Here is a 27,192-nt window from a genome sequence, read left to right as displayed (position 1 = left end):
CTAAAACAGCTTTCCCAGCAGCTACCTGCTCACCTAACAGCATATTCAGGCTAATTCAATTCAGTATCCCTGTTCAAGACAGCATTTGAAATACATGCTTAAATGCCATTAAAGTCAACTGGACTTAAGCACACACTTAAAGGTAAAAATGTGCTTAATTGCTGCCCTAAACAGGGATGGACTTAAGGATTTTACTACATTCTTTCCTGAATTAGGGCCTGAGACATGACTGGGAAAAAGGAAGTCGAGCCAGGAAATATTTCCATGTTTCGAAATCAGTTATTCCCAACTGAACTCTTACAGAGGCTGAATAATTTTATTTCCTTTAGCTCATTATAAGCCATCTCTGCTCAGCATTACTTTCTACACCGAAATGCAAGATTCACACTCTCTGGAGATTCCCCACATCAGAGTTTGTTCAACATTAAAATAGAAACTAAGTCACAGATTTCTGGAAATTTCATATCCCATGCACTGTGCTGAACTTTTTCTTAAAAAAAAAAAAAAAAAAAAAAAAAAAAAGTCAAGAACAGATCTCACTGGTTTACAGCCAAACCTTCAAAATGGCCATTGATTGTGGATGGCACAATTTTTGGGGCCAAACTGAGATGACCAGAGCCTTATTTTCAGAGGTGCTAAATACCCACAGATTCCACAGACTTCTGCAGGAGTTGTGAAAATCAAATCCAAGGCATCTCAAGCTGGGCACCCAAAAGCAGTGGGCCACTCTTTAAAATTCTGGCATTAGTAAATAACTTTGGGCCCAGTCCTGCTCCCACTGAAGTCAAGGGAGTTTTGCCATCGACTTACCTGGAAGCAGGAACCCGACCTTGAACTCCTGTTACATTTTTCCTAACCATTAAAGGCCCAGTCCTGCAACCCCTTACTCAGACAATCAATCCTCTTCAAAGAATTTAATTGAAGCCAATGGGATGACTCACACAAGAATTACTTGCATAAGGGGTTGCTTGGGCCCCTAATTTGATACATGCAGAAGAGTAACTAGAATCCAGTTAAACTAGGCAAAAACAGTCCCATCCTGTATTTAATGAACACTCTTTCATTAAATACACCATAATTGAACAGCTACACTGTGATTGGTCTAGAGAATACAGCCAGAGTGTGCGTCACAGTAGCTTATCTGCATGCTATACTTGAACAAAGAACCTTACATCGCAACCGCTTCATTCCTAAGGCAGAAGTTAATAAGGTTTGTCAATGAATAATATTGATCAGCCTCTGAACAACACAGTACGCAGCTTAAAAATGATAGGGCACCTTAAAATATATACATAAAAACCTTGAACTAGGGAAAGGACATGTTCGCTTAGACCAAATTCTTCAAAAGGAAAAACTCCTTTACATTGTGCTTTCCCCATTCACCAGCAAGGCTACCAGGTGAGATCAGCAAGGACAAACACCACATCAGCAAGTGGCAAGAATTTGCAACACACATTATAATACTCACATACAAAAATCACTGATTGTTAACACTTACAAAAGGATCAGCAGCATTTACCCAAGTTTAGCTTTTTCTCCCAGAGTGTAACTCCAGAGGATCATTCACTCTTAATTACATGATTATGTTGCTGAGCACTAATAGACACAGCAGCCCCTGAAACAAATGAAGGACAAGGGAAAGCCTTACATTCAAACTGGGCTGGATCCTGCATGGGGGCACTGTTGAGCACTCTCAGTGCTCCCCCTGAAGTCAACGGGAGCTGATGTACTCAGCTTGCAAAACTAACTCATGGGGCAGAACTACCATTGATTCCAATAACCCATAGTTGGTGACATGAAGGGCAGGTGAAAATCCATCACACTAGTGACCAGATTTTGATTTCACTGGTATAGGAGTAAATCCAGAGTAGCCACTTAAGTCAATGACGTTACTACAAATTTATGTCGGTATAACAGAGATCAGGATCTTGGCCCCAGATCTGCATTTGCCCTGAGATGTTTTACATTTCAGGCACCTTTTTAATTAGTGCTGCATAGTTAAGTAACCAAGTAATGAGGGATAATTTATTGACATTTTAACTTAGAAGGGATAAAACGTTCAATACCTCTGTTTACTGCAAGGCAATCTCAAAAACTGCAACGAGTTGACCCTGACTTTGCCAGAGGCGAATAGCAGACAGGGAAAGTATCATGTCCAGCTTTAGGTGGCCATGCCCCACATGAGTTGACTTGTCCTCAACAGATACCAATGTCTATTAGTAACAAACCATCCAGGCAAAATGCGCACTTGAGTTTAAACAAGGCAATACTGCCCCCTGCTGGCTGCCGGGAGAAACCATGCCTTTAATTACTCCATAAGAGGCAAACACCAGTTAATTATAATCTAATTACACATTCCCATGTGGTCTGTGTTCTCAGCCAACTTCAGGCACCCAGAGCTATGATAACAGCCAAGGGATTGCTATGATCAGATGAACCCAATGGGGTTTTGATATATGCATTTCCTATTGTCAAACTTTCAACCGTAACATTTAATGATGAAATCACAATACATGTCAGTCTGTTAAGACAGCCTTTACATGTCAGTTAATTAGTAATGAAATGGTTTTAGCTAGCCCAGCACTGGAACTGTCAATACCAGGGGCTCTCTAATCAGAGCTCTAGTCTTAAAAATATTCAGACATTACTCAGAACAACAGATCAGGGGCGTTACTGAGTGCACAAAGGGTATAGTAGATGGCAGCCTATCCTGGGCTTAAAAGAGAGCTGACGTTTCTGTCCGAGGCTGGGATACACAGCTGATATCAGAGAAGTGCAGAACAGTGCACACTTCTTGGACTGTAAATAGTCTGAAAATGTAACTTAGGGGAGAGAGGGCAGGAAAAAGGCAGGAAAATGCACAGAAATAAAGGGAGAAGAGGGGAGCCTGAGACACAGGATAGGAAAGGGAGGAACCATGTACCACAGGCCAAATCCTGATCCCATTGCAGTTAATGATTGTTTTGCCTCTGACTTTAATGGGACCAGGCTTTATGCTACTAGAACAGCTCTGTCATTCTCATTTGCCTCCCGTCTGAGGGTTTCAAAGGAGGCTGTAAACATTAATGGAGTAGTCCTCACAACAGATCTGCGAGGTAGGAGAGTATTTTTGTCCCTACATTAGAAGTGGGGAAACAGGAATGGAGAGGTGAAGTGACCTCCCAGACACATTCAACATGTGTGGCATAGCTATGTGCAGATCTCCTGACTTCGTGTTATGCTTTATCCACAAGACCATCCTTCTGCTTTGTCCCTTTATAGCTTGATGGCTGCCAAGCACCGTTGGTAACTGGCATAAGCAATATGTTTTTCGCTCTGGAGAGTTGTTTACTAAACACAGGGAAAACCACCACCCTTTCTGCTCTCTAGCCCCTCAACTTCTGCAAAACATACCCGGAACACTCAGCAGCAGGGACACGGTGTTCTCAAATGTACCAGTGTGGTCCCTGGCACTCCACTGATGCTCAGGCAATGTGAATGAAATTAAGACAGCACAGCACTGTCAACAGCTTATGGTTCTTAGCTGGGATAAGGTGAAGGGTTTAATCAGCGACAGTCCAGCTCATTTTTCCCAAAGCTCTTGGGAAGATGAACAGTGCCCACAATGCTAACTGGATGCAGATGGTCTGATATTTTGCACCCTATGCCTATGCACTTTGGCAGCGCTATGTATGCTCAGCAAAACTCCCTCCTCACCACCCAGTATTGTTCTAGGGACCCTAGCATCAGTGAAACTCTGTGAGTATATCCCAGAGCTCATGAGGTTAACTCTGCATTGGACTTGAACCCTCAAGGGTGTAGCAGGATGAAACAGACTAAATGGGGTAACTCCAACGCCAGCCCCAGATATCGGTCTCAAGCCTTCACTAAAAAAAGCAATCCCCACGTGTTGAGGTGCAGCAAAATACAGCACACATGGGAAATGTCATGCAGCCCAACACCATCACCCTGTGCAATGTGGAGCTAGCCACATTCTTCTCCATTCTTGTTTGAAACAGCCAGCTCCACATACTGGGCAAGAACCCAGGAGAGATTATTAGAAAGGCACCTCCTTCCCCATCCACTAGGTGTCAAGGTTGTGTCACCAATGAAGTAAAGGTCCACCTGAAGATGGTGTTCTAGGAAGCCTATGTCATCTGCCACTTGACAGAGCCACACTCAATCCCACCTAGAGTGAACCACAGTGAAACAATGTGTTTTATGGAATCCGAATGAAAGCCCGCATCTGTCTGAATTCATGGCAAAGTGCTGATTGCAATCAGGCTCCCAGCAACGCCTCTCCTTCTGGAGCAGCTGCTCTGTGAAAATGACCTCACTATGAAAGGAATCCATCACAGCTGAGTGCCAGGGCTGAAAAACACATCAATATAACAGAGTATGTCACATGCCCTGAGTGCTAGGGTCCTCTCATGAATGGACCGTGGGTGTGTTCTGCAACCACAAAACAGACTATCGCAGCTGATCACCAGGGCTGGATTCCTGTCCTCTCTCCGGGAGGTGTGGGGTGTGTCATGTGGCAGGATTTCTCCAGCCTTACAGGAGACTTGGATTGTTTCATATTCTACAACTTCCTCCCACCAATCCAATTTGTCAGATAGCAGTTCAAAGTGTAACCTGCTCCTACTTAATGCACAGTAACAAGAGAAGCTGGTGGCAGCTTTGAGAAAATAGCACAAGAACCTGCAGCCACCAACCTTGGAAGCTGCCTCCAGATACCAGTTCCAGGAACTTCAGGAAGTCTAACACAGCCAAACCATGGCAAGCTCTGACAAATCCTCCTAGAGAAAATTAAAGTCAGAAGAGTGTGTCCCTATGGAACAGCCATTCTCAGAAACCAGAAAATGAGGTCATCTTTAGTCTGAACAACACATTATTTTAAAATAAGGCCGCTTCACCACTAATGGCATGATTACTTTAACAGGCAGCATAACATGGCCAGGAAACAAACCTCTGGACACCAGAGTCATTCAGCCAAATCAAATACACATGGCACTGGGATGAGAAGTCATACTTTCCTGCTCTTCCAATAGAAGCCTCTTGCAGGCAAATGGCAACCCTGGGAGTAGTATTTAGCCTCCCTGCACAGGCTAATAATCAGAACCTGACCACACAAAGGTCTGATTAATTCCAGTAGGGGGCGTTATGCACATGGCAGTACATTACACTAGCAGTGAGAAAATACTTCTGAGAATACTCCATGGCGTTTCATCCAGCATTTCCCATTATGAACTTGGCATAGTTAGTTCTTGAGGGGTTCCATCCTTTTAGTTTTTAATTAACTAGGGCAAAGGAATAGAGTGGTTGTGCCCTCATTATTATACTGAGTTGATTTTCTTGTAGCTACATAACATACTAAACCCCACAGGCTCTGTTTTCCCACCATAGAATAGGAGCATCTCCCACAAAAGCCAATGGCAATGGCCTACATCCTACAGCAAGAGAATTGGGCACCGGATGAGCTGAAAGCCAAGCCATCCTTCCAATCTGCACTTCAAAGGGGTGCCATCCAGGCCAAGTGGTCTCCATTTAGTGTTTAGAAGATGAGACCCTGTGGTGCTCACAGGAGGGGCAATGGAGGGGAGACCCTGACCCTGGATTACACATCCAAATTCCCACAAGGGTTTTGTTTGTGTCACGTGTTCTGAAAACTTCAGATGTGCAGAAGAGTTGAATATGTGCTGTGCTGTCCTCCAAACATCAGCACAGAGGAGCCCGTTAGCAAGCCCCTTAGGGCAAGGGAGCTGAAGTGCTTTGCAGAAGACTGGGGAATGCAGCAAGTACCCTGCCATCTGCACCGGAGCAAACTCCACCATGCTTAAAAAAATCCTGACCCACAATTAGAAATATCACTTAACAAAAACGGTACTATTCCACAGCCAGGAAATACAATTAAACACACTGCTATTTTGGTATGGCACACAGAAATTCAGCGCATGAGTCCCTCCTCCCCGGCCAAAAAAAACAAAAAAAAAAATGAAAGGAGTGGCAGCTAAACAACCCTTCTCCAAGAACAGGTCCCCTCGTCGATGCACAAAAGGAGAAGTAAACAAAAAGGCAGCCACAGCAGAAAGCTGAGCAGAAAGCCAGCAAAATACGTCTGCCAAATGGAGAAGGCCCACATCTAAAAAGTGGGGGGGAAGAACAAATGATTATCAGGTCTCTAAGAGGAAGATACAATCAGCTGCAGGGGAGAAATCCAACACAGAGGGTCCAGACCCTCTGAGCTCCATCTTAGAGTTGGGGGATATTTTCACACACCACCATCCAGCCCCTCACTCAAAGAGTTCAATCATTACAGCTGAGATGTGATTCAAGGAAACACTGTGTGCTTGAAGGGCCCATTATAAATCCACACCTGCCCATGGAGGCAAATGGCCCTGTAACCATGCATGGTGACCATGAGGGCCACGTTTCTGGGCATCAGTATAAACACGTATGAAGAAAGGTGGCATTTGGAGGTACCACGTGCAGCTGCCAGCTATCACCAGCACAAGGTAGGTCTCAAGCAGTGTTCAAGAGAGAGAAGTTTGCTGAGTGAGCACTCACAGACTCATCATTCTACTGTGATTCTACCCCAAGGATTCAAAGGCAACCTCCACACAGCCCACAAAGAGTGGGTAGGAAACCAGGCAGCAGCATCGCTGCCAGATTCACCCAGCCAAAATGATGCCTGGAGTTGCCCCTCCCTCTGTGTGCGGAGGCAGCAACGTGGGTTTCCCCTAGTGTTGGCAGCCCTGGGCCTGGCTCATAATGAAATGATCACAGAGTAGGAGCAAGGCGTCGAAGCGCTGGAGTCGCTGTAGGACCTGGGCCAGGGCGGGAACAGTGACTGCGTCTCCTGAGGAGGCGAGGTGAGCAACGAGCTGCTTGAATCCAGACATCCTGCTCACCAGATGTGATGGGACCCCCAGCTCCACCCCCACGTGGCTGAAATTCTTGAGACCAGACAAGCAAGGGTCCAACTGGAAGCCGAGTGACAGCACCAAGGAGTGGGGGAGCTGTGCTATGGGGAGACCTGGGGATGGCAGAAAAGTGAGGTGAGAGCCTGTCTACTCAGCGAGGGAAGGGTGTCCTGAAAATAAGGCAGTGAGGCCCATACCACGGCCCCTGTCCCACCCATCTGATGAGCAGCTGCAACACCCCCTTCTGCCTGGCCTCACCACAGAGGGAACTTTTGCCACAGGGCACCAATGCATATCCTTTCAGAGCTTAGCCGCATGGAACCTGCCTCTCAGCCCCAGGGGAGCTTAATCCTCACCACAAGCACCGACTTTTCAAACTGCCAGGGGGTGCTTGATCCCCGGCTCTGCCCCAAGCCCAGCCCCCAATCCACCCCTTCCCCCAAAGCCCCACTCCCACTCCGCTTCTTCTTGCCTCCGCTCCACCCCTGCCCAGCCTCTTCCCATGCAGTTCTGCCCTGTCCCCTGAGTGCACCGCGTCCCCGCTCCTCCCCCTCCCTCTCAGCCTCCCTGCATGCGGCGGGAGGTGCTGATCAGCGGGCGGAAGGTGTTGGGGCGGGGGAGCTGATAGGAGGCTGCCAGTGGGTGCTCAGCACCCACCATTTTTTCCCCTATGGGTGCTCCAGCCCCTCAGCACCCACGGAGTCAGAGCCTACGATCCTCACTGTTAATAGAGATAAACTATGTGCCTGTCCCCCAACCCACCCACATTCCAAGGTGTATCACAGAAGGGCTTGTCTATTCCCCGCATTAATGCCACAGGCCCCGTGAAAGAGGGTCAGCCACAGATCTCTATGTCGACAGTCAGTGCGACACTGGCCAGGGCTAGGGCTCTGCAGGTGCTCCTCACCCCATGGTCTGCCTCCACCTGAACCCCAGGGGAGCAAGGGTGTGACTGAAAAATGCTGCCCAGACATCCACTCACCTTGTGTGGCTCTGCTAATCTCACTCACAAGGCTCAGGACATCATTCACCTGCTAAGACAAAGACCCCAAGGATTGGGGAGATTCATCAGAGAATGAGCAACAATCACATGTGGATCTTGTCAGTGCTCCACTCACAGGACCTACCATGTATTAGTAATGGCCTGGATATTTCTATTCAGGACATCACCACTCAGTTAGGACAGCAACCCTATTAAGATGCTCTAAGTTCTTCCAGCAAACCATCATCTCAATAAAGAAGTACTTGAACCTAAACTAGTAACTTAATTACCTGCTAGACATTTTTTAGACTTATGTTAATCACTAATCCGTCACAAACTGGTGAGGAGACCAGATGGCTCAGGGGACTGGGAAGCTGAGTTGTTCACCACTAGGTCAGTTTTCCATACTGGCAAACATGCAAAGATGATCCGTGGGTGATGCAAGGATCAGGTGAAGTGCACAGTTCCTGCTGAGTTAAGGATATGCTTGAACTTTGCCCTTTTGCCAGGCTGAGTATCTGAACCCAGCCCAGGTTGGTAGTGACTGAGTTTTGCTACCATATGATAGCTCTTTGGAGGCCCTTAGATAAGTTGGTGGGTCTTAGACCAGTTCCTTGCAAACAGAATAAGCACCACAACTGGCGACTTCCCTTGGGCTCTCAACACCAGTTAGTTTAATGGTGGAAGTGTTACGTGCTACCCTGGCCAACGGGAACTGGGCGGTGTCCCTTCCCAAACTCATACCACACAGTTCACTGAACGGCAGACGGTTATGACTTTTGGACGGTCACTACCAGCCAGTGCTAGATCTGAACCTGCTCAGAGGTGAAACGTTTTGTACCCCCAGCCCCTCCAATATCCCGTCCCTCCCTGTGTGAGCCCCGTAGTAGCTGTTATTATACAGAGGGGGACAAGATGGGAAGAACTTACAGGCTGCTCCCTGCTTTCAGCAGTGGGAATTTGGAAGGATGAGGATGACCCCCTGGCAGGGTCCAGATCAAGTTCACTTTGTGTTATCAGAGGGGCACCAAACAGGGGCACTTCAAGGGTTAGTTCATCTGTATGTCTCCGGACCCTCTGAGCCACCTGCTTCTCTGCATCCTCCTGGTTTTTGGTACCCGTAAACTCAGCCTGGGTGGAGAACTTCTGCAGGTCTAGCTCCGTGCACTCCACCGGGGCATGGGGCCACCTGGGTTGCATCTCTGAAGCACATGATGAGAGGGGAGTCAGGGCCTCTGTGAACCCAGCTGGGCCCTGCCTGGCATCAGAGGATGACGAGACCCCCGCAGAATAGTCGCTGAACCCTGAGTTCCTTATCAGGGGTTGGGTCTCCAAGACGCTCCTCGCCAGCTGGGATTTGGGATTGGGGCTGATGGCAATCGCTTCCGCATTGGGCTGGAGAGCAGGGATCTGCAGGCCTATGGCTTCACCATCCGAAATGAACTGAACCGGTTCAACGGGACCTGGAACCAGAAACCCCATGGCTTAAAAGTATGTTGGTTTCCCTTCCACCAGCCTCTCCACCTGCCGGGGCTTGGCCTCCCTCCAGTCAACCACTCCTTAAAAACCCCTTTTCCCCCGGGGCACTGCACTGCCAGTGCCTGTCTCCAGCTGCAGAGGAACAGACAGGACAGGACTACTCGGTGCCTTTTGTCTGCGAGGTGGTAGTGAGCACTGCTGAACAAAGCAAGGATCCCCGCTCTTCCAGGGGTCGATCACCAGCCCTCCAGGGTCACTCCCACTGCAACAGTCAAGCACTCTCTCCTCCAGAACCCACACATCCCTAGGAGAGAAAGACACTGAAGCCGGAGGAGTGAAACCTACATCTTCCCAAAGCCAGTGCAACGTCTTCTGAGTTCAGAATCCTCCCCAGGCTTCCACCTTTCACCCTGAGGAAGATTCCTAGTGGCACTGGGCTCTGTCCACCTTGATTATTCCAGTGTCTGACCACAGGGGCTGACCCTGGCAGTAAGCCTCATGGCAGCAGAGATTTTGACAGCCCGCCAATGGGGTGCTCCTTCCTGCCTGAGGAATGGAAACTGAACAGATATTATGATGTGAGGGTCACAGCCCAGCCTGCCCTTCCCCCCAGACCCAAGCTAAAGCAGCAGAGCAATGAGAGACGTTACCTTCTGCTTGCCTGGAGCATGGGCTCAGGTTCTTCACACCCAAGCAGCAGGGACTAGACATCTGTTCCTCACAGGGAAACCTGCTTGGCATGGCTGAGGCCCAGAACATCACCCTCTGGGCCGAGAAACTCTGGGTCCTCAGAAACACTTTAAAGGATAAAGAGCAACTGATATCAGCAAAGACCTGACTTGTTTTCCCAGAATGCACTCGGCCATCTGGTACGGCTATCTATTTGGTGACTGTAAAATTTAGGAGCAATCAGGCCTCGCTTCCTGGCATGGAGAGGGCTAGTGCCATGCACTGTTCCCCATGCAGCTGTGCCAATGCCCCTCAATCGTATCTCTCTAACCTACTCCTCCTTGCTGTTTCCCTCATCCTCTTGTTTCAGCCTCTGCTGCTCTAGCCCTGGCCCCCTCACCTCCACAACTGCCAAAATCTCCTCAGTCTTGACCCAGCCTGGGAAAACCCGAGAAGAGAAAGCACTAACCTCGCAAGTGACAACCTTGCTGGCCCCACCTGGAACGCTGTTGGAATCTGAGCCCTTACATCCTCCTCCTCCTCTTCCCTGCTATTTCTAGGGAAGAGGGGGCAGGGCAAGGAGGACCAGAGGGATGCTGCTTTGCATTTACTCACCTCGCTGACACTGGCTCTTCCAGAAGCGCTTGCAGCAGATGATGGCGAGTGCCAGCAGCACCAACGCAATGATGACTAGCGCACTGCTGGTTAGCACTAGGAGGGCAGTGTCCTGGGGAGGTACTGTGGGAATCGCTGCCTTCACCAGGCTAGACCTGGAGCTGCCTGCAAACATACCAGCCAAAGAAAGAGGTCAGAGTCCCATCATCACCACATGGTGAGCTGCAGGATGCTACAGAAAAGAAAGCAGACAGGACCAGTGCAGCACAGATCCAGCCTGGAGTGATTAGTACATGACCAGTTACAAGGATATTAATCCCTTAGGACAAGAGGTCTCAACCTGGAAGTTAAAAGCACCTAAGGGGTTTAGGAGCCTAATTCCCACTGACAGTCAAAGAAAGTTAATGGACTTTGACCACTTAAGAGTGACTTAGGAATCTCTGTCAGAGATAGGGGATATTGAATTACATGCACCACTGGCTTGCTCCACTCCACCACTCCTCCCACCTCCTGTTACTCTTAGGAATCTAAGTCCATTAACTTTCTTTGACTGTCAGTGTGAATTAGGCTTCTAAACCCCTTAGGTGCTTTTGAAAATTGAATATAATAATCCAGTGCCATCCAGTAGCACAGTATTTTTAGCTCCAGTTTACAGATGGAGAAACTGAGACACAAGCAGTTTAAGTGACTTGTCCACAACCAGTGTGACTCAGTGGCAGAACCACCAACTGGACCCAGGAGGACTGAGAAACAACAGCTAAAATTATCTCCCGGCTGCAGAACGACGGCAAAGTGAAGGGGATGATTTTCCTTGATTTTTAACAACAGAAATAACAAACCATTACAGGATAGAGAATGGCTGAGCTGCTGAGTCTGACCACACAGATACTCACGTTTACCATGGCACTGCTGGCCCCAGCTGCCCCTCCCCTCCATACATACACTGTCAGTATTTCCTTGGTCAGATCGCACTGGGGCAGAATTCTTCTGCTACAGCTAGCGTAATAAACTTCAAAACAAGGACTAGTCATTTAAATGAATAAGCACAGCCTCTGCAAGGACACTCATGAGGACAGAAACAACAAAAAGCCTCAACCTTCATGTTTCAGGGCAAAAGATGATCGACAGCAGGGGTCAGGAGGGAATTTTCTTTTGCACACTTAGGGCAAGTTTACACTACAGAATTACTTTGCTATAACTACTTCAGTCAAGGGCATAAAGAATCCACAGCCCGAGTGATGTAATTATACTGACCTAAGCGCTGGGGTAGACAGTGCTATGTTGGTGGGAGAGCTTCTCCCGCCAATGAAGCTATCGCCTCTCGCGGAGGTGGATTAACTAAACCACCAGGAGAGTTGTTCTCTCCCGTCGGCTTAGAGCGTCCTCATTAAAGCGCTACAGCAGCACAACTGTGCCAATGCAGCGTTTTAAGTGGAGACCTACCCTTAGTTATACCGTGGGGGGTTATGCCTTCATTTGAAGCGTGTAACAGTGGCCACTGTCGGAGACAGGTGATACTGAATTACATGCACCACTGCCCCGCTCCACTCCACCACTCCTCCCATCTCCTGTTAATCCTGCAGGGCTCACCCCGTGCCCTGTGGAATGACATGTTACACAGCGAAAGACAGCAGGTTGCAGTGCTGCTGGCTACGTACACTGAGGCTCAGAGGAAGGCGTCTGCTTTGTGCATGGGATGCATTCCAGATCCTGCAGCCCGCCAATCCGGGTTTTACTGTAAAACCTGCCAAAGAGAAAGTGGAGAATGCTCTAACAACAGGACAAGGTATAAGAGAATTGTATATATCAGGGATCGGCAACCTTTGGCATGTGACCCGCCAGGGTAAGCCCCCTGGCGCGCTAGGCCGGTTTGTTTACCTGCCGCATCCGCAGGTTTGGCCGATCGCAGCTCCCACTCCCACAGGTTCACCACTCCAGGCCAATGGGGGCTGCAGAAAGCCGCGGCCAGCACATCCCTCAGCCCACGCCGCTTCCCGCAGCTCCCATTGGCCTGGAGCAGCGAACCGCGGCCAGTGGGAGCTGCGAGTGGCCGAACCTGCGGACGTGGCAGGTAAACAAACCGTCCCGGCCTGCCAGGGGGCTTAACCTAGAGGGCCACGTGCCAAAGGTTGCAGATCCTGGTATATCTCATCTTTTTGAACAGCACCTCCCTATGCCCTCCCAAGAGCATCTGCTGCTGGTGTTCCAGCTGCCAGCTGTACTCACCCTGGCAGACATTCCCCACAGGCTGCATTGGAAGTGGCAGTGCAGTTGGATTTCTGGACACGGTTGATGAGGGGACAGGAAAGACAAGGTTTGCAACCATGGAACCCCCAGCTGTCCTTAAACCTCCTGGGAGGGCAAGCAGTGCACTGTGCATCCCTTCCTTCACCATAGCCACACTCCTGCAAGAGACAAACGCAGGGCCATGTCTGAGACAAAGAAACGGCATCAGATCCGAAGATACCACGGAGGGAAGAAGCTGTCCTATTCTCTAGAGGCAGATGGCTTCTCTTCAGTGAGAGAATTCTCCGTTGCCTTTCACACTCTGGGCATCTCACATCTTTGCACTGCACTGAAGCAGACAGCAGCAGTGCTGTGCCTGTGCAAACAAATGGGGCAGCCATTCTGCACTCAGCAATAGCTCACACATTGCCTCAATCACTAAAACTTGTTTTATTGTGAGGGAGATGCTGGTGTAATGCTGTGCCCTCGGGGGGAGGAGAGGGTTTGCTGGCAGCTGGGATCAAACAGTATTAGCCTGAGTTAGTCAAGGCTATACAAGCTCACTAACCTCAATGGAGTGTGTAAATCACACCCATTCAGTATGGCGTTCTGTCCCCTTCTAATGGTGACTGGATCATATATAGAGATTGAGGAGTCTATAGTCTTGGTGAACAGAGCTAGGTCTCTTAGCTTAGGCATAGACGCTCATTTATAGAGCCAGAGATCCCAGGTGGAAACCTGCTGCCAGTGACCCACACAAGGACAGAGGTTAAGGGTTTATTTCAAGAGTGGGTGAGGTTCTGTGACCTGCAATGTGCAGGAGGTCAGACTAGATGATCACGATGGTCCCTTCTGACCTAAAAGTCTATAAGTCTATGAGACATTGTCTAGCTCTGACCAGAACACTGGAGTTATCCACCAGAGGGATTTTTGACTTCCCCTGGGAGCTGGAGAGGATGGACTCTCCTTGGTGTTTACATAATAAGATGCACCAATTTGAAACCTCTCCTTACTTATGGTACTTCCATCTTCCCATCCTCCTATCCCTATCCCTGCATCACTTATGATCAGTGGAATAGTCTAACCTCCCATGCAAATGAAGCTCTGTTCTTTTTAAAGGCACAGACGCCCATATCAGAGAAAGGTCTAACTCTATCCTTCTAGTAAAGGCTAGCAGAGGATTCATCTAGTACCACCAGTGCCAACAATCCAGGTTCATCTCAGAGCAGCCAAATTACCTTGGAAAGCTCCCATCCAGGGCCACACTCTCTGCAAGGAACACACTTCCTGTGCTCATCCAGATACTCACTCTCCTGGCATTCCATTGGGTTTGGAGCAGCACCTCGGACCTGGAGAAACAACTGGGGTTACTACAAGTCCCAGAACACTCCTGAGGTGAACCAAGCATGTTGTTTACTGGGCAAAGCTTTCTCATTGGAAGGAACATTTGCCTGCATTCTTTGCACACTGTGGCCACTGAGAGCTGTGGGCAGCTGTGCCTGCGGACGGTCAATGTAAACAAACTGCCTTGTGGCCTGCCAGCGGATTACCCTGATGGGCCGCATGCAGCCCGCGGGCCGCAGGTTGCCCATCACTGCTTTAGTAGATGCTTGTGTTGCACCAGGAAAACCTGACTTTGGCAAGAGCAAAGCCATGTGCCTTCTTCCCAAAGAGCAGTATGACGTGCAACTGGCTAAGCAGAGACAGAGGAGGGACTTAAGCAGTAGGTCATGCAGCTGAACTGTCCATTCCTTGTGCCATTTGGTGGCACTTAAAAGTGAAGTGAGGTGCTGTCAGTTTTTATTTCCAAACTCATGTTGGACACTCTTTTTTAAGTTCAGGTCAGCAGCTTCCCTCATGGGAGGTCAGTACATAGTCCAGACCAAATAACTTGTTATCCTGGTCTGCTAAACAGTCGGACTATTCCTAACTTACAAGCATCACAAAGATCTGCGTAAATGGAGCAGTGGAAAGTACCACCAATGTGGTATCCAGATCTGCAGAGAGCACCAAACTGGATGGAGCACACAAAGCAGATGTTCAATCCAGAGCCTTAGTTGGTATAGAGCTGGCGAGAGGCAAATACCTCCACTCAGAGGAGCTCATGTTCATGTGATTTGGCATGAAAACAGTGCAAGAGAAGATAAGTTAACTACACAGTCTTGGGTCAGTGGGGCAGAAGGAATCTGGGGATACGTAATATGGGGCACAGAACATAGCAAGGGATAACTATCAGTTCTCTGAAGAACTAAAGCCACACTTTATATTACTGGGCACCATACTGCCACCCAAGATTTTAATGCAACGAATGGAATTCATGGCCAGAACTCAGCACAAGACACAAAACTGATTTGAATCCTCTGCTTCAAACTGAACAGAACTAGTCAAAGGCACTAGGTAAGGCTAGCTTACAGACTTACAGCCTGGTCATGCATTCCTTGGTGAAATCCTGGCCCCACTGAAGTCATTGGCAAAACTCCTATTGAGTTCAGCGGGGCCTGGATTTCAGGCCCCCCCCGAACTCATTTGGAATTTGGACCATGCAAATAATACAGACCAGAGAGAGCAGAGCACATAGAGAGAATTCAACAGAAATCAAACTGAAGCTATTAAAACACATTAGGCAGAGTTTTTGGTTCATTTGTTTCAAGTGGGTTCCTACCTCGGTGACAAGAAATAGGGTAAAAACCAGCACTGGGCCTCTCTTCATGTCACTTCTCTCATAACCTCATGCACCAAATGAGGAAAGGAATTAATAACGCCGTGTCTGCCTCATGAGGTCGGCTCACTGGAATCTAAACATTAAAGAAGAGTACAAAGAGCTTGAGAAACATGCTTTCAAAGAAAGCTACTGTTCTAACTTGAAACAATTCAAAAATGGGTGGAGAGCAAGTTTTTGTCAGTCCAGCCACAGGCCTCATTAGGAGCAAGTCAAAGGACAGCCTGGCTAATGTTCACATAGTAGGGCCTAGTAACATACTGGAAAGAATGATGTTACAGCAGTAGATATATGAGCCCTCTCCACTTCTCTTCCTGCCCCAGTCATAACCCATTTCTATCTATGCCACCATTTGAAACTGTAAATTTCATTTTGTCACAAACAAAATGAAAAGGGCCCCTCAGTAAATGTTCCTTGTTATGCCTTTTCAGCCCGCTCAGGTCTGATCTCCTACCACCCTCATGAGCCCTATGCAAAGTAGGCTGCACTTTGGAAGTGGGCTATTGGCCAGGCTTTTCCCACTATCCAAACAATCAGGACTCATCTCATGTGGCGTCTCCACTGGATAAGCACAGAAAGCAAGATATTAGTTATTACTATCAACTCACATACCCTGAGCAAAATTAAGGGCACTAAATTTATCTAGCCCAGTAAAGCAAAGATCGCAGAAGGGATGAGATCACAGTCCATAAATAGCTTCAAGATTACTGACACGATAGAGTAAATAGAGTTTGTCATAGTCTCAGAAGATGGTGGTCAGGGAGCTATGGGCTGAAGCTAAAGGAGGAAATGTTTAAGCTCAATATTAATGTCTAGTTAGGGCCTATTTCCATTAGAAAAAAATAGAAATGAGCCTGAACCATCATCCCAAATATGAACCAATCACAGATTTGAATCCAAGTTCATATCTGAAATTTGTCTCCATAATAGGCTGACTCCAAACACCTTGAACTTTGGATAAGTTCAGTGTTTGAAGCCCCAAGTTCAGCACTGTTTAGATCCATGGTTTTGCATCTGCTTATTATAGAGGTAAAACATTCAGATATGGAGTTTGGAATGGAGGCTTTGATTTGAGCCCATATCTATGAATAAAAACAAATGGAATAAGAGCAAATTCCCAAGTGAAGTGGAAAGGCACCATTCACTAGGGTGTCTTAAGAACAATGGGGACCTGATCTTGGTGGGGGACCCCAGGTGACACCCTAGTACAAAAAATAAATAGTAATAAAAAAGAACAGGCAAGGTGAGACAATAATAGGAATGATGTAGGGAGTAGGCCTCCCAAATATAGTTTTATCCTTCATAATCTTTTCTATCCTTTGTATCTATGGTTCCATGGTCCTCACTCCTGTTTAGCAATACCTGGCCATTGAAAGCTTTATTGAATTTCTGGTGTGGGTTACAGCAGTGGAATTTTTAAAATTTTCTGGTATAATAGCAAAACCAAGGCCATCAATTTACTTGTGAAGTCTAATTTGTAAGTGAAATTTACATAAACAAAACAAGCTCACACAGCATTGTCATTGTGGGGGCCTCGGGTACAGTGCACCTCAGTGCCTCCTATTCTCTGCTTATGACACATAATAGTATAGTCTCCTATGGGCTACAATACTTGGGTCTAGTTCTGATTGCTGGATTTAGTTTGGAGGTGCTGGTGGCCTGCGATATGCAGGAGGTCAGACTAGATGATCTGGTGGTCTTAAACTCTATGACTGCCCTCAATAGAAAGCCACCTTGAGATTCTAAAAAAGAAAAGGAATACTTGTGGCACCTTAGAGACTAACCAATTTATTTGAGCATAAGCTTTCGTGAGCTACAGCTCACTTCATCGGATGCATACTGTGGAAAGTGTAAAAGATCTTTTTATATACACACAAAGCATGAAAAAATACCTCATCCCATCCCACTCTCCTGCTGGTAATAGCTTATCTAAAGTGATCACTCTCCTTACAATGTGTATGATAATCAAGTTGGGCTATTACCAGCAGGAGAGTGAGTTTGGGGGGCGGGGGCGGCAGAGGGTGAGAAAATCTGGATTTGTGCTAGAGATTTGGGTGGGAGGAGGTATTGTTTCATGGTCTCTGTGTATATAATGTCTTCTGCAGTTTCCACAGTATGCATCCGATGAAGTGAGCTGTAGCTCACTAAAGCTTATGCTCAAATAAATTGGTTAGTCTCTAAGGTGCCACAAGTACTCCTTTTCTTTTTGCGAATACAGGCTAACACGGCTGTTACTCTGAAACTTGAGATTCTAGTAAGTGGTTAAAACATCTGATCCCAATTAGGTTAAAATGAGATGTTCTCCCATCTCTGCAGAAGCTGTACAGAATCTCAAGGCAACTGCCAGAATAAGATCTCATTTTCCGGATAGGGACCTAAACATCTCACAGTATCAGTCTCCTCACTGATTTTATAAGGAAACAACCTACAGTCATTGTTCTGCATTAACGGGAATCTATGAACTTGGTGAATAAAACCTGTTAAATTATTGAATGATTTCATGATTTGTTAAAAATCTCAGTGAAAACAGCTTTCCCCTATTTAAACACTCCCTTGTGTGTGTAATACGCACCCAAAATACTTCACTAAAACTATTGTAAAATGAAGTGGTTTGAACCATTAATGTAGAATACCATAGTTTTGGTAAACTTGCTGTTTTCTGCAGTTCCACCATTCTTATCCCACTGGGTTAGACTGCAGCATTTATGCCAGGGCCCTGGGGAGGGGTGGGGCAGGACAGCATCAGCGAGATTGTATCTCAGGAGACAACCTCTCAGGAATGGCTCGGTGACCACAGTGGATGAATCTGATGAACTCCCAGGCGCACCAGCCATACCCCTCTCTTATGGCATCATGCTTCCCAGGGGAAGCACAAGACCCTGCACTCCCCAGAGTACAGGGACTGCAGAGACTGCTGGTATAGGAGGCCCTTAGGTAGCTGCAAAAAGGGGGAGGAAGCTTCACCCTTGCACTCCGCCACAGTGTGCCCATGCAAGGGCCACTCACAGCGTAGCCTTTTAACGAGACAATAGGATATTTCACGGAGGACTTAACAAGCTAGACTGGCACCTCACAATACATAGATCTACAACTGCATACTGAGGCCCTGATTAAAAGCCCACTGAAGTCAATGGGAGTGTTTGGATTAGGCCCTACCTAACTTGCACTTTCCTTGAACATTGGTCAGACTTCATATTCAACTGAAAACTGTTGTTTTTTTCCCCCAGTAGATGCTTGATTTATAAATATCCAAAGCACTGAATTGAAATAAAAATCCAGAAACTGACAGCAAAACTCAAATTCTTTCCCGGAAGATCCCTGAAATTCGAGGGTGCATTTTTTTTTTTTGGTTTATAACCTAGTCTGACCTACAGTCTTTACACAGTGAAGAAAATATATATTTGTTTGATAAACGCTTGCCATCTTTTGAGATGGCTCCTGCTGTTCCTAATGGATTTCAAGGCGTCTGTCTACAGTTTCAAAGTGGCAAAGGGATTTCAATGGACCAGGATAGTGGCATCAGGTTTAGCATTACTGGATTATCAGGCCTACATATTAGAGTTAAGGGATCATAGAAGATGTGCCTAGTCTTTGCTGGTAACATACAGCACTACTTGCAATATATCAAAACAGGAAAAATTGCTATAAAACACTTACTGCATATCTGAAGTTGGCAGCTGGTAGAATTGGGCAGTGGAAAACAGGTCAGGCAGATTAAATGCCATCATGTGGGTTATATGTTGCTTTAAAAAAGAAAGAATGACAATGTTAAATAAAAGCAACAGGAGAAAAAGAATTTTTTAAAATCCCAAAATATTAACCTGGAAAATATTCCTGCATGTCTAGCATTTTCCCCTGCCATTAAGTCAAGTCCCTGCCTTTAGTGCAAATATCTTCTGTTCCCCAATCACTCAATGCTATTCATTTTGTTCTGCAAGCATTTCTTGACACTATATTTGCTTAATATATAGGACTCTGAGCCAAATTCTTCTATCTTTACTCATATCAAATAGTACCTTACTTTGTAAACAGTCCCACTGATTTTAATACGGTTACCTGCAGAATAAGGTATTGCTCGTCATAAGTAAAAAGTGGCTGAATCTTTTAGCCTAGTTTGGAAATAAACATGTTTTTCAGTGAACTTGTAGAGTTTCTCCGGGTCACAAAAAGTCCAGTAAGTGTGTAATTTGTAATACTTCAAGCTAAAAGTTTTGTTTTCTGTTTATTTTTAGAAGAAAACACCCCAATATCAAAAGGGGGAGTGTGCAGTGCTGATTTTACATCTCTCTGACATGAGGGCAATTTTTTAATTTCCCACTCTTGTCGTAATGGTCATTTTAGACTTCTGTTTGTTTCTTTCAACTGTGTTCTAACAGCAAATAAAATGAGACTTTAAAATACAGTAATAATACCCAATGCAGGAGTTATTGTATTATTATTATGTGCATTCCTGTAGTGCTCACAGCACGCAAAATGCCATTTGAACACATAGGAAGACCTATATCATCCCCAAAAGAATTTAATCCGAAGCCCCAATCATGTGCTGGGATCTGATTAATACAGAACTCCGCACCCATGTGAAGTTCTGTTTTACTTCAGTGAGATTCCTCAGGAGTGCTGAGAGCCATGTTAGCAAATCACAATGCAGGATTGAGACTTAAGATGACAAACAATACAGGAAAGAAAGGGATACACTTGAGACCTTGAAATCAATGGGACTGCTCATGTACATACAGTTTGTCTTGTGCATAAGTGTTTGCAGGATCATGGCCATAATATGTATAATTTTTATATACAATATATGTTTTATATACATACTTATACACTAGGATCAAGATTGCCAAATGTGACTAGTCTGTGTTGGGGGTTGTTTGAGTATTTTTCAGTGCCTCAAATTTTTGGATGACCAATCTGAGCACCCATTTTCTAAAAATCAGGCCATTTAGAGTGTCTCAAACTGACTTCCCAAAATCACTGGTATCTTTTGAAAATCTTGGCTTCTTTTTTGTCTGTTTGTTTTTCTCCTCAACCTATCCATTATTAACTGGCCAGTTTCTTGATTATTGTAACAATTTTTTGTACCCCCATGTTACTCCTTTTTGCTTTTGTCCTCTTTAATGTCTAACACATAATACCACTGACAACCTGTCATTCATACTCAGCTCAAAGGAAAAAAATTGTGCCTAATTTGTAATTAATTTTACAAAGAAAACCATTTCTAATCTGTACTTACTTAGAATTACTCCAAATGTACATAAAAATGCTTAGTACATTTCAGTTGCTAGACAGAAGAATTTAAAATATTTACAGATGAAGAGCACACCCAGAGATACCATAAATGTTATCCACACAGTGCTCAGGAAATGCATTTTTAAGAATTAAAGAAATTATCAACTACTAGGTCAACTGCTAGCTCACTATTTATTAAAAACTTTAATATGAAGTATTACGATAATGGAAAAAGTGGCTTGTACTCATCAATATTTGCGGGTGCCAATCCTAAACTCAACAGCGTAGTTTATAATAAATAACCAATAAGATTATTAATTTGTAATCTTCACTAATAGTTTTCGTTGGCTGCAATCTCAGCCTTGAAATCTACAGCTCAGCGCTCTAAACACTTTGGTGTCTGCTGTGTTTTAGAATCGGGCATGCCACCCCCGCAATCGCTTAAGTTAAAGTGTCGAAACCTGCAGCGTGCCCTTGCAGACCAGAGTGGTGTCACTTACCAGTGACTCTTTGGCACGCAGTCAAAGTATTCCAGGGTTTATTCCAAAGTCTGCGTTTGCAGGGATCAGAATATCTGGGCCGTTTGTAAAGCGAGCAGATGAAACCCCATCCGCGGGGAGTGGGAGACAGAGTTATGGCTGGAGACTGTACCTGCAAGTCCTGACTTGCTCAGCGCACCACGTGTCAGTATCAGTTTCCTTCCTCTCCGGACCCTTTGCACAGCTAGTGCAGATCCGTTACCCCCTCGCTCCCGGGAAGAAACGGAGGGCCCTGCTTTCCAGTTTGGTACCGGACAATCATAACCTAGACTCTGAGCGCGGAAACTTACAAGGAAAGCTGATTAAGAAGACCGATCCTTCCTGGCAGCCCGCTTCTCTTCTCCCTACAAGGATCTCTAGCTGAGACAGAGACAGGCTCGCCCACTGGAGCCTCTCATCCCCTGCAGCACAAACGGGAAAGGGCGAGGGATGCTCCAGCGCGCTGGGATATGCCCAGGCATGTACACAGCACAGCGACTCCGCAGGCTGAACCAGCCCCAGACCTGTTCATGCCGGAGAGCCCGAGCCAGAGCGAAAGCAATGCACGGGCCGGGATTGGACACACGCAACCCAGGCGGACAAGTAGCTTCAGGGCGCCGCATCTCGATTACAGCCGCTACATACCGGGCATTCCCCGGTTGTTTAGCATCTAGAGATGCGGAGTAACCTCAGCCGCCCCGGCAGGCTGGGTGGGAAGTCCAGGGACAAGACGAGGCAGCTCAGACACAGAGAGGTGATAGGCAAATAACTGCCCTACCCATGAGACAGGCAAGCACCAAAAGGCATCAGGTGCCAGGCAAACATGTCCCATTTTACCTGCTTCCCAGCCGCAGCGATCCTGGTGCGGGCTCCTGAGCAAGTCCGGGCTGTTCTGCCCGGCCCCAGGCAGACCCACCGGCTGGCCCGCAGCCCCACGGTTGATGAAATCAGCTGCAACACCCACCCGCCCTCCTGCCCTGGAGGGACCCAGGAGAAGCGAAGTTCCACCCCGGGACTCCGCCCCCACGGGCAGGCCCGGCTCCCCATTGGATATAAGCAGCCCTCCTGGGCGAGGCGATGCAGATCAGCCTGCCCAAAGGGGCGGGGCCTGACGGCGGCAAGCAAGGTGGTGGATGTCGAACGGGACGCCGCGGTGGCCGGGCTGGGGACAGTCTCAGGGTCTGTGGCTGAAGTGCATTACCAATAAGCAGCAGGTCGGAGTGGCTTGAGAAGGGGTCACAGCAGCACCGCGAGCAGTTTGGGGTTATTTCGAAAACTGCGAGGCACAGAACAGCAGGGCAGCGTAATGCTACACTATAGCACCACGAGATGCAGGAGAACACAACAGGACAGACCAATGCAATCCAACACAACAGCACAGCACGTCATAATATGAAAATGGGGTGTAATAAAATACCATATGGCCACACAGTACAATAAAAACAGGCGGAGTGCAGCGATACAGTAGGACAGGATAGTTCATAAGAGTATGGTAGTACCATGGTTAGAACAAAAACACAGCAGAACCACCCCAGTTACAGAGTGCAGTATCCTGCAGTGATAATTGCAACACCGTTCACTGACCTTAACCAAGTAAAATATAATACATACAATGATGAACACAAACAAGAATGACAGAGATACCATTAAGCCATATAGCACTGCCTCTGGAACAGAAAAGGACAGTCACGCTAAACACAGGCAGGGAATACCAATCACTGCAATGCCCTTATTTTGGGTAGATACTTGATATATTGCACCTGGCAGAGAAACAAGAGTTTTGTCTGCTATTATTAATTTTTTACTACTGTACACGTAGCAGCCCCAGTCATGCACCTGGATCACATTGTGCTAGGCACTGTACAAACAGAAGAAAAAGACAGTCCCTTCCTTAAATAAGGCTATAATTTAAAGGAGTACTAATCGCACCTTAGAGACTAAGCAATTTATTTGAGCATAAGCTTTCGTGAGCTACGGCTCACTTCATCGGATGAAGTGAGCCGTAGCTCACGAAAGCTTATGCTCAAATAAATTGCTTAGTCTCTAAGGTGCAAAGTGAGCTGTAGCTCACGAAAGCTTGTGCTCAAATAAATTGGTTAGTCTCTAAGATGCGACTAGTACTCCTTTTCTTTTTGCGAATACAGACTAACACGGCTGCTACTCTGAAATCTATAATATAAGAGAAGAGGCAACAGATGGAGACAGAGAAGGGGGACATAAGGAAACATTGAGACTAGAGATGATAATAAAAACTTGGATGGAACTGTCAGAAAATGCAGTTTGTTAAAACAGAAACGCTTTGTGAAATCATATCAATTTTGCTGAAATTTTGTTTTGGAGAAATAAAGGGGGAAATTTTCCAACAATGTTGAAATGTCCTATTTGTATATTTTCAGCACAAAATATTTCAATTTTTTCTTTTGAAACAACTTTTCATATTGATTTTTAAAATTTTGTATTATATAGTATAATACAATAATATACATGTAAAATAAAAGGAAGATTAAACTTTTCAATTTTGTTGAAAAAAACATTTTGATGGCCTGAAACAATTTTCCCCGTAGACTTTTCTTTCACAGAGATGATATGAGACAACAAAGAGATGATATTGGTCAGCACGCTACGCTGGTTTCAGCATACCGGTTGCGTAACTGTTGTCCACTTTTTGCACATTGGCAACAGTTGTGTGGTGCGCCAGTGAAGTATTTTAAATTTGTTATAAATACAACCTGATGCAACTGTATAAAACAATGTCACACAATAGTACAATATGACAATAGACCAGCATGCAATAGAATTGTACAACACTGCAACATAATACAGTACAGCATAAACATTGTTTATTAAGTCAGGGGATGTGGAAGTTATACAGATAAACAGGGGTTTGGATGCATAAAGAACTTTGCTATGTATTTGATATGGGTTGGTGGTCATGATAATTTTAAATGAGTTTTTGGAAGGACAGTCAGGTGGTCCCCAAGTGCACTGGGACACAGGAGATCTGGGTTCATTTTTCAGCTCTGCCTTAGACTTCCAGTATGACAATGGGCAAGTCTCTTATTCTCTATGCCTCAGTGCCCCATCTGTAAAATGGGGATCATAACTTTATTTTTCTCACCGTTTGTCTGCCTTGTACTTTGTACTGCCTTGTGAACTCTGTGGGGCAGGGACTATTTCCCACTAATTATATAGGTACAGTGCCTAGCACAGTGAGACCTCCTAGCACCATTGCAACACAAAATAAATGTTGGCATGGATAGAGCACTGGACTGGAACACAGGAGACTGAGGTTTTATTTCAGCTCTCTCACTGTCCTGCTGGGTGACCTTAGGCAAATCATTTCCCCTCTCTTTGCCTCAATTTTCCCTTCTGTAAAATGGGAATAATTATAGAAGATTAGGAATGGAAGAGACCTCAGGAGGTCTTCTAGTCCAACCCCATGCTCAAAGCAGGACCAACACCAACTAAATCATCCCAGCTAGGGCTTTGTCAAGCCAGGCCTTAAAAACCTCTAAGGATGGAGATTCCACCACCTCCCTAGGTAACCCATTCCAGTACTTCACCACCCTCCTAGTGAAATAGTTTTTCCTAATATCCAACCTAGACCTTCTCCACTGCAACTTGAGACTATTGCTTCTTGTTCTTTCATCTGCCACCACTGAGAACACCTGAGCTCCATCCTCTTTGGAACGCCCCTTCAGGTAGCTGAGGGCTGCTATCAAATCCCCCCTCACTCTTCTCTTCTGCAGACTAAACAAGCCCAGTTCCCTCAGCCTCTCCTCGTAAGTCATGGGCCCCAGCCCCCTGATCATTTTTGTTGCCCTCCACTGGACTCCCTCCAGTTGGTCCACATCCTTTCTGTAGTGGGGGACCCAAAACTGGATGCAATACTCCATTTGTGGCCTCACCAGTGCCAAATAGTGTGGAATAATCACTTCCCTCGATCTGCTGGCAGTGCTCCTACTAATGCAGCCCAATATGCCATTAGCCTTCTTGGCAACAAGGGCACACTGCTGACTCATATCCAGCTTCTCATCCACTGTAATCCCCAAGTCCTTTTCTGAAGAACTGCTGCTTAGCCAGTCGGTTCCCAGCCTGTAGCGGTGCATGGGATTCTTCCGTCCTAAGTGCAGGACTCTGCACTTGTCCTTGTTGAACCTCATCTGATTTCTTTTGGCCCAATCCTCCAATTTGTCTAGGTCACTCTGGACCCTATCCCTACCCTCCAGCATATCTACCTCTCCCCCAAGCTTAGTGTCATCTGCAAACTTGCTGAGGGTGCAATCCATCCCATCATCCAGATCATGAATGAAGATGTTGAACAAAACCAGCTCGAGGACCAACCTCTGGGGCACTCCGCTTGATACCAGCTGCCAACTGGACATCAAGCTGTTGATCACTACCTGCTGAGCCCGACAATCTAGCCAGCTTTCTATCCACCTTATAGTCCATTCATCCAATCCATACTTTTTTAATTTGCTGGCAAGAATACTGTGGGAGACCATATCTAAAGCTTTGCTGAAGTCCAGATATATCACATCCACTGCTTTCCCCATATCCACAGAGCCAGTTATTTCATCACAGAAGGCAATCAGGTTGGTCAGGCATGACTTGCCCTTGGTGAATCCATGTTGACTGTTCCTGATTACCTTCCTCTCCTCGAAGTACTTCAAAATGGTATCCTTAAGGACCTGCTCCATGATTTTTCCAGGGACTGAGGTGAGGCTTAATGGTCTGTAGTTCCCTGGGTTCTCCTTCCCTTTATTAAAGATGGGCACTATATTGGCCCTTTTCCAATTGTCCAGGACCTCACCTGATCGCCATGAGTTTTCAAAGATAATGGCCAATGGCTGTGCAATCACATCAGCCAATTCCCTCAGCACCTTTGGATGCATTAAATCTGGACCCATGGACTTGTGCATGTTCACCTTTTCTAAATAGCCTTTAACCTGTTCTTTTATCACTAAGGGCTGCTCACCTCCTCCCCATACTGTGTTGCCCCTTGTCTGTGAAGACCGAGGCAAAAAGAGCATAGAGTACTTCAGCTTTTTCCACATCATCTGTCACTAGGTAGCCTCCCCCATTCACTAAGGGTCCCACACTTTCCCTGACCTTTTTCTTGTTCCTAACATACCTGTAGAAACCTTTCTTGTTACTGTTCACATCCCTTGCTAACTGCAACTCCAGTTGTGTTCTGGTTACACCCCTGCATGCTCGAGCAATATTTTTATACTCCTCCCTAGTCATCTGTCCAAGTTTCCACTTCTTGTAAGCTTCCTTTTTGTGTTTAAGCTCACCAAAGATTTCACTTTTAAGCCAAGCTGGTCGCCTGCCATATTTGCTGTTCTTTCTGCACATCGGGATGGTTTGTTCCTGCGCCCGCAATAAGGCTTCTTTAAAATTCAGCCAGCTTTCCTGGACTCCTTTCCCCCTCATATTAGCCTTCCAAGGGATCCCTAGGGGAGTCAAAGTCTGCTTTTCTGAAGTCCAGAGTCTGTATTTTGCTGCTCTCCTTTCTTCCTTTTGTGAGGATCCTAAACTCAACCGTCTCATGGTCACGGTTTCCCAGGTTGCCACCCACTTCTACTTCCCCTATCAATTCTTCCCTGTTTGTAAGCAGCAGGTGAAGAGGAGAATGGTCCCTGGTTGGTTCCTCCAGTAATTGCACCAGGAAGTTGTCTCCAACATTCTCCAAAAACTTCCTTGATTGTTTGTGTACTGCTGTGTTGCTTTCCCAACAGATGTCAGGGTCATTGAAGTCCCCCATTAGAACCAGGGCCGGTGTTCTGGAAACTTCAGTTAATTGTCTGAAGAAAGCCTCATCCACCTCATCCTCCTGGTCTGGTGGTCTAT

The 27,192-nt window shown here is 46.3% G+C and overlaps 1 protein-coding gene across 1 annotated transcript; it reads right to left on the bottom strand.

The window, feature by feature from the left end:
• Positions 1 to 501: 501 nt before the first annotated feature.
• Positions 502 to 22,269, bottom strand: EDA2R (ectodysplasin A2 receptor). Its single transcript, XM_077826685.1, has 11 exons — positions 22,177 to 22,269; positions 19,250 to 19,335; positions 15,536 to 15,668; positions 14,112 to 14,222; positions 12,874 to 13,052; positions 12,306 to 12,391; positions 10,648 to 10,812; positions 10,014 to 10,160; positions 8,815 to 9,347; positions 7,885 to 7,933; positions 502 to 7,015 (listed from the first exon to the last, which is right to left on the bottom strand). The coding sequence occupies exons 3-11, from the start codon at positions 15,581 to 15,583 to the stop codon at positions 6,720 to 6,722; spliced, it is 1,614 nt and encodes a 537-aa protein (XP_077682811.1). The 5' UTR covers positions 15,584 to 15,668; positions 19,250 to 19,335; positions 22,177 to 22,269; the 3' UTR covers positions 502 to 6,719.
• Positions 22,270 to 27,192: the final 4,923 nt, after the last annotated feature.

Source organism: Eretmochelys imbricata, chromosome 9, assembly GCF_965152235.1.
Source record: "Eretmochelys imbricata isolate rEreImb1 chromosome 9, rEreImb1.hap1, whole genome shotgun sequence".
Classification (NCBI taxonomy): domain Eukaryota; kingdom Metazoa; phylum Chordata; order Testudines; family Cheloniidae; genus Eretmochelys; species Eretmochelys imbricata.
Note: the sequence above shows the minus strand (reverse complement) of the source record. Positions and strands in the feature narration are given on the sequence as shown.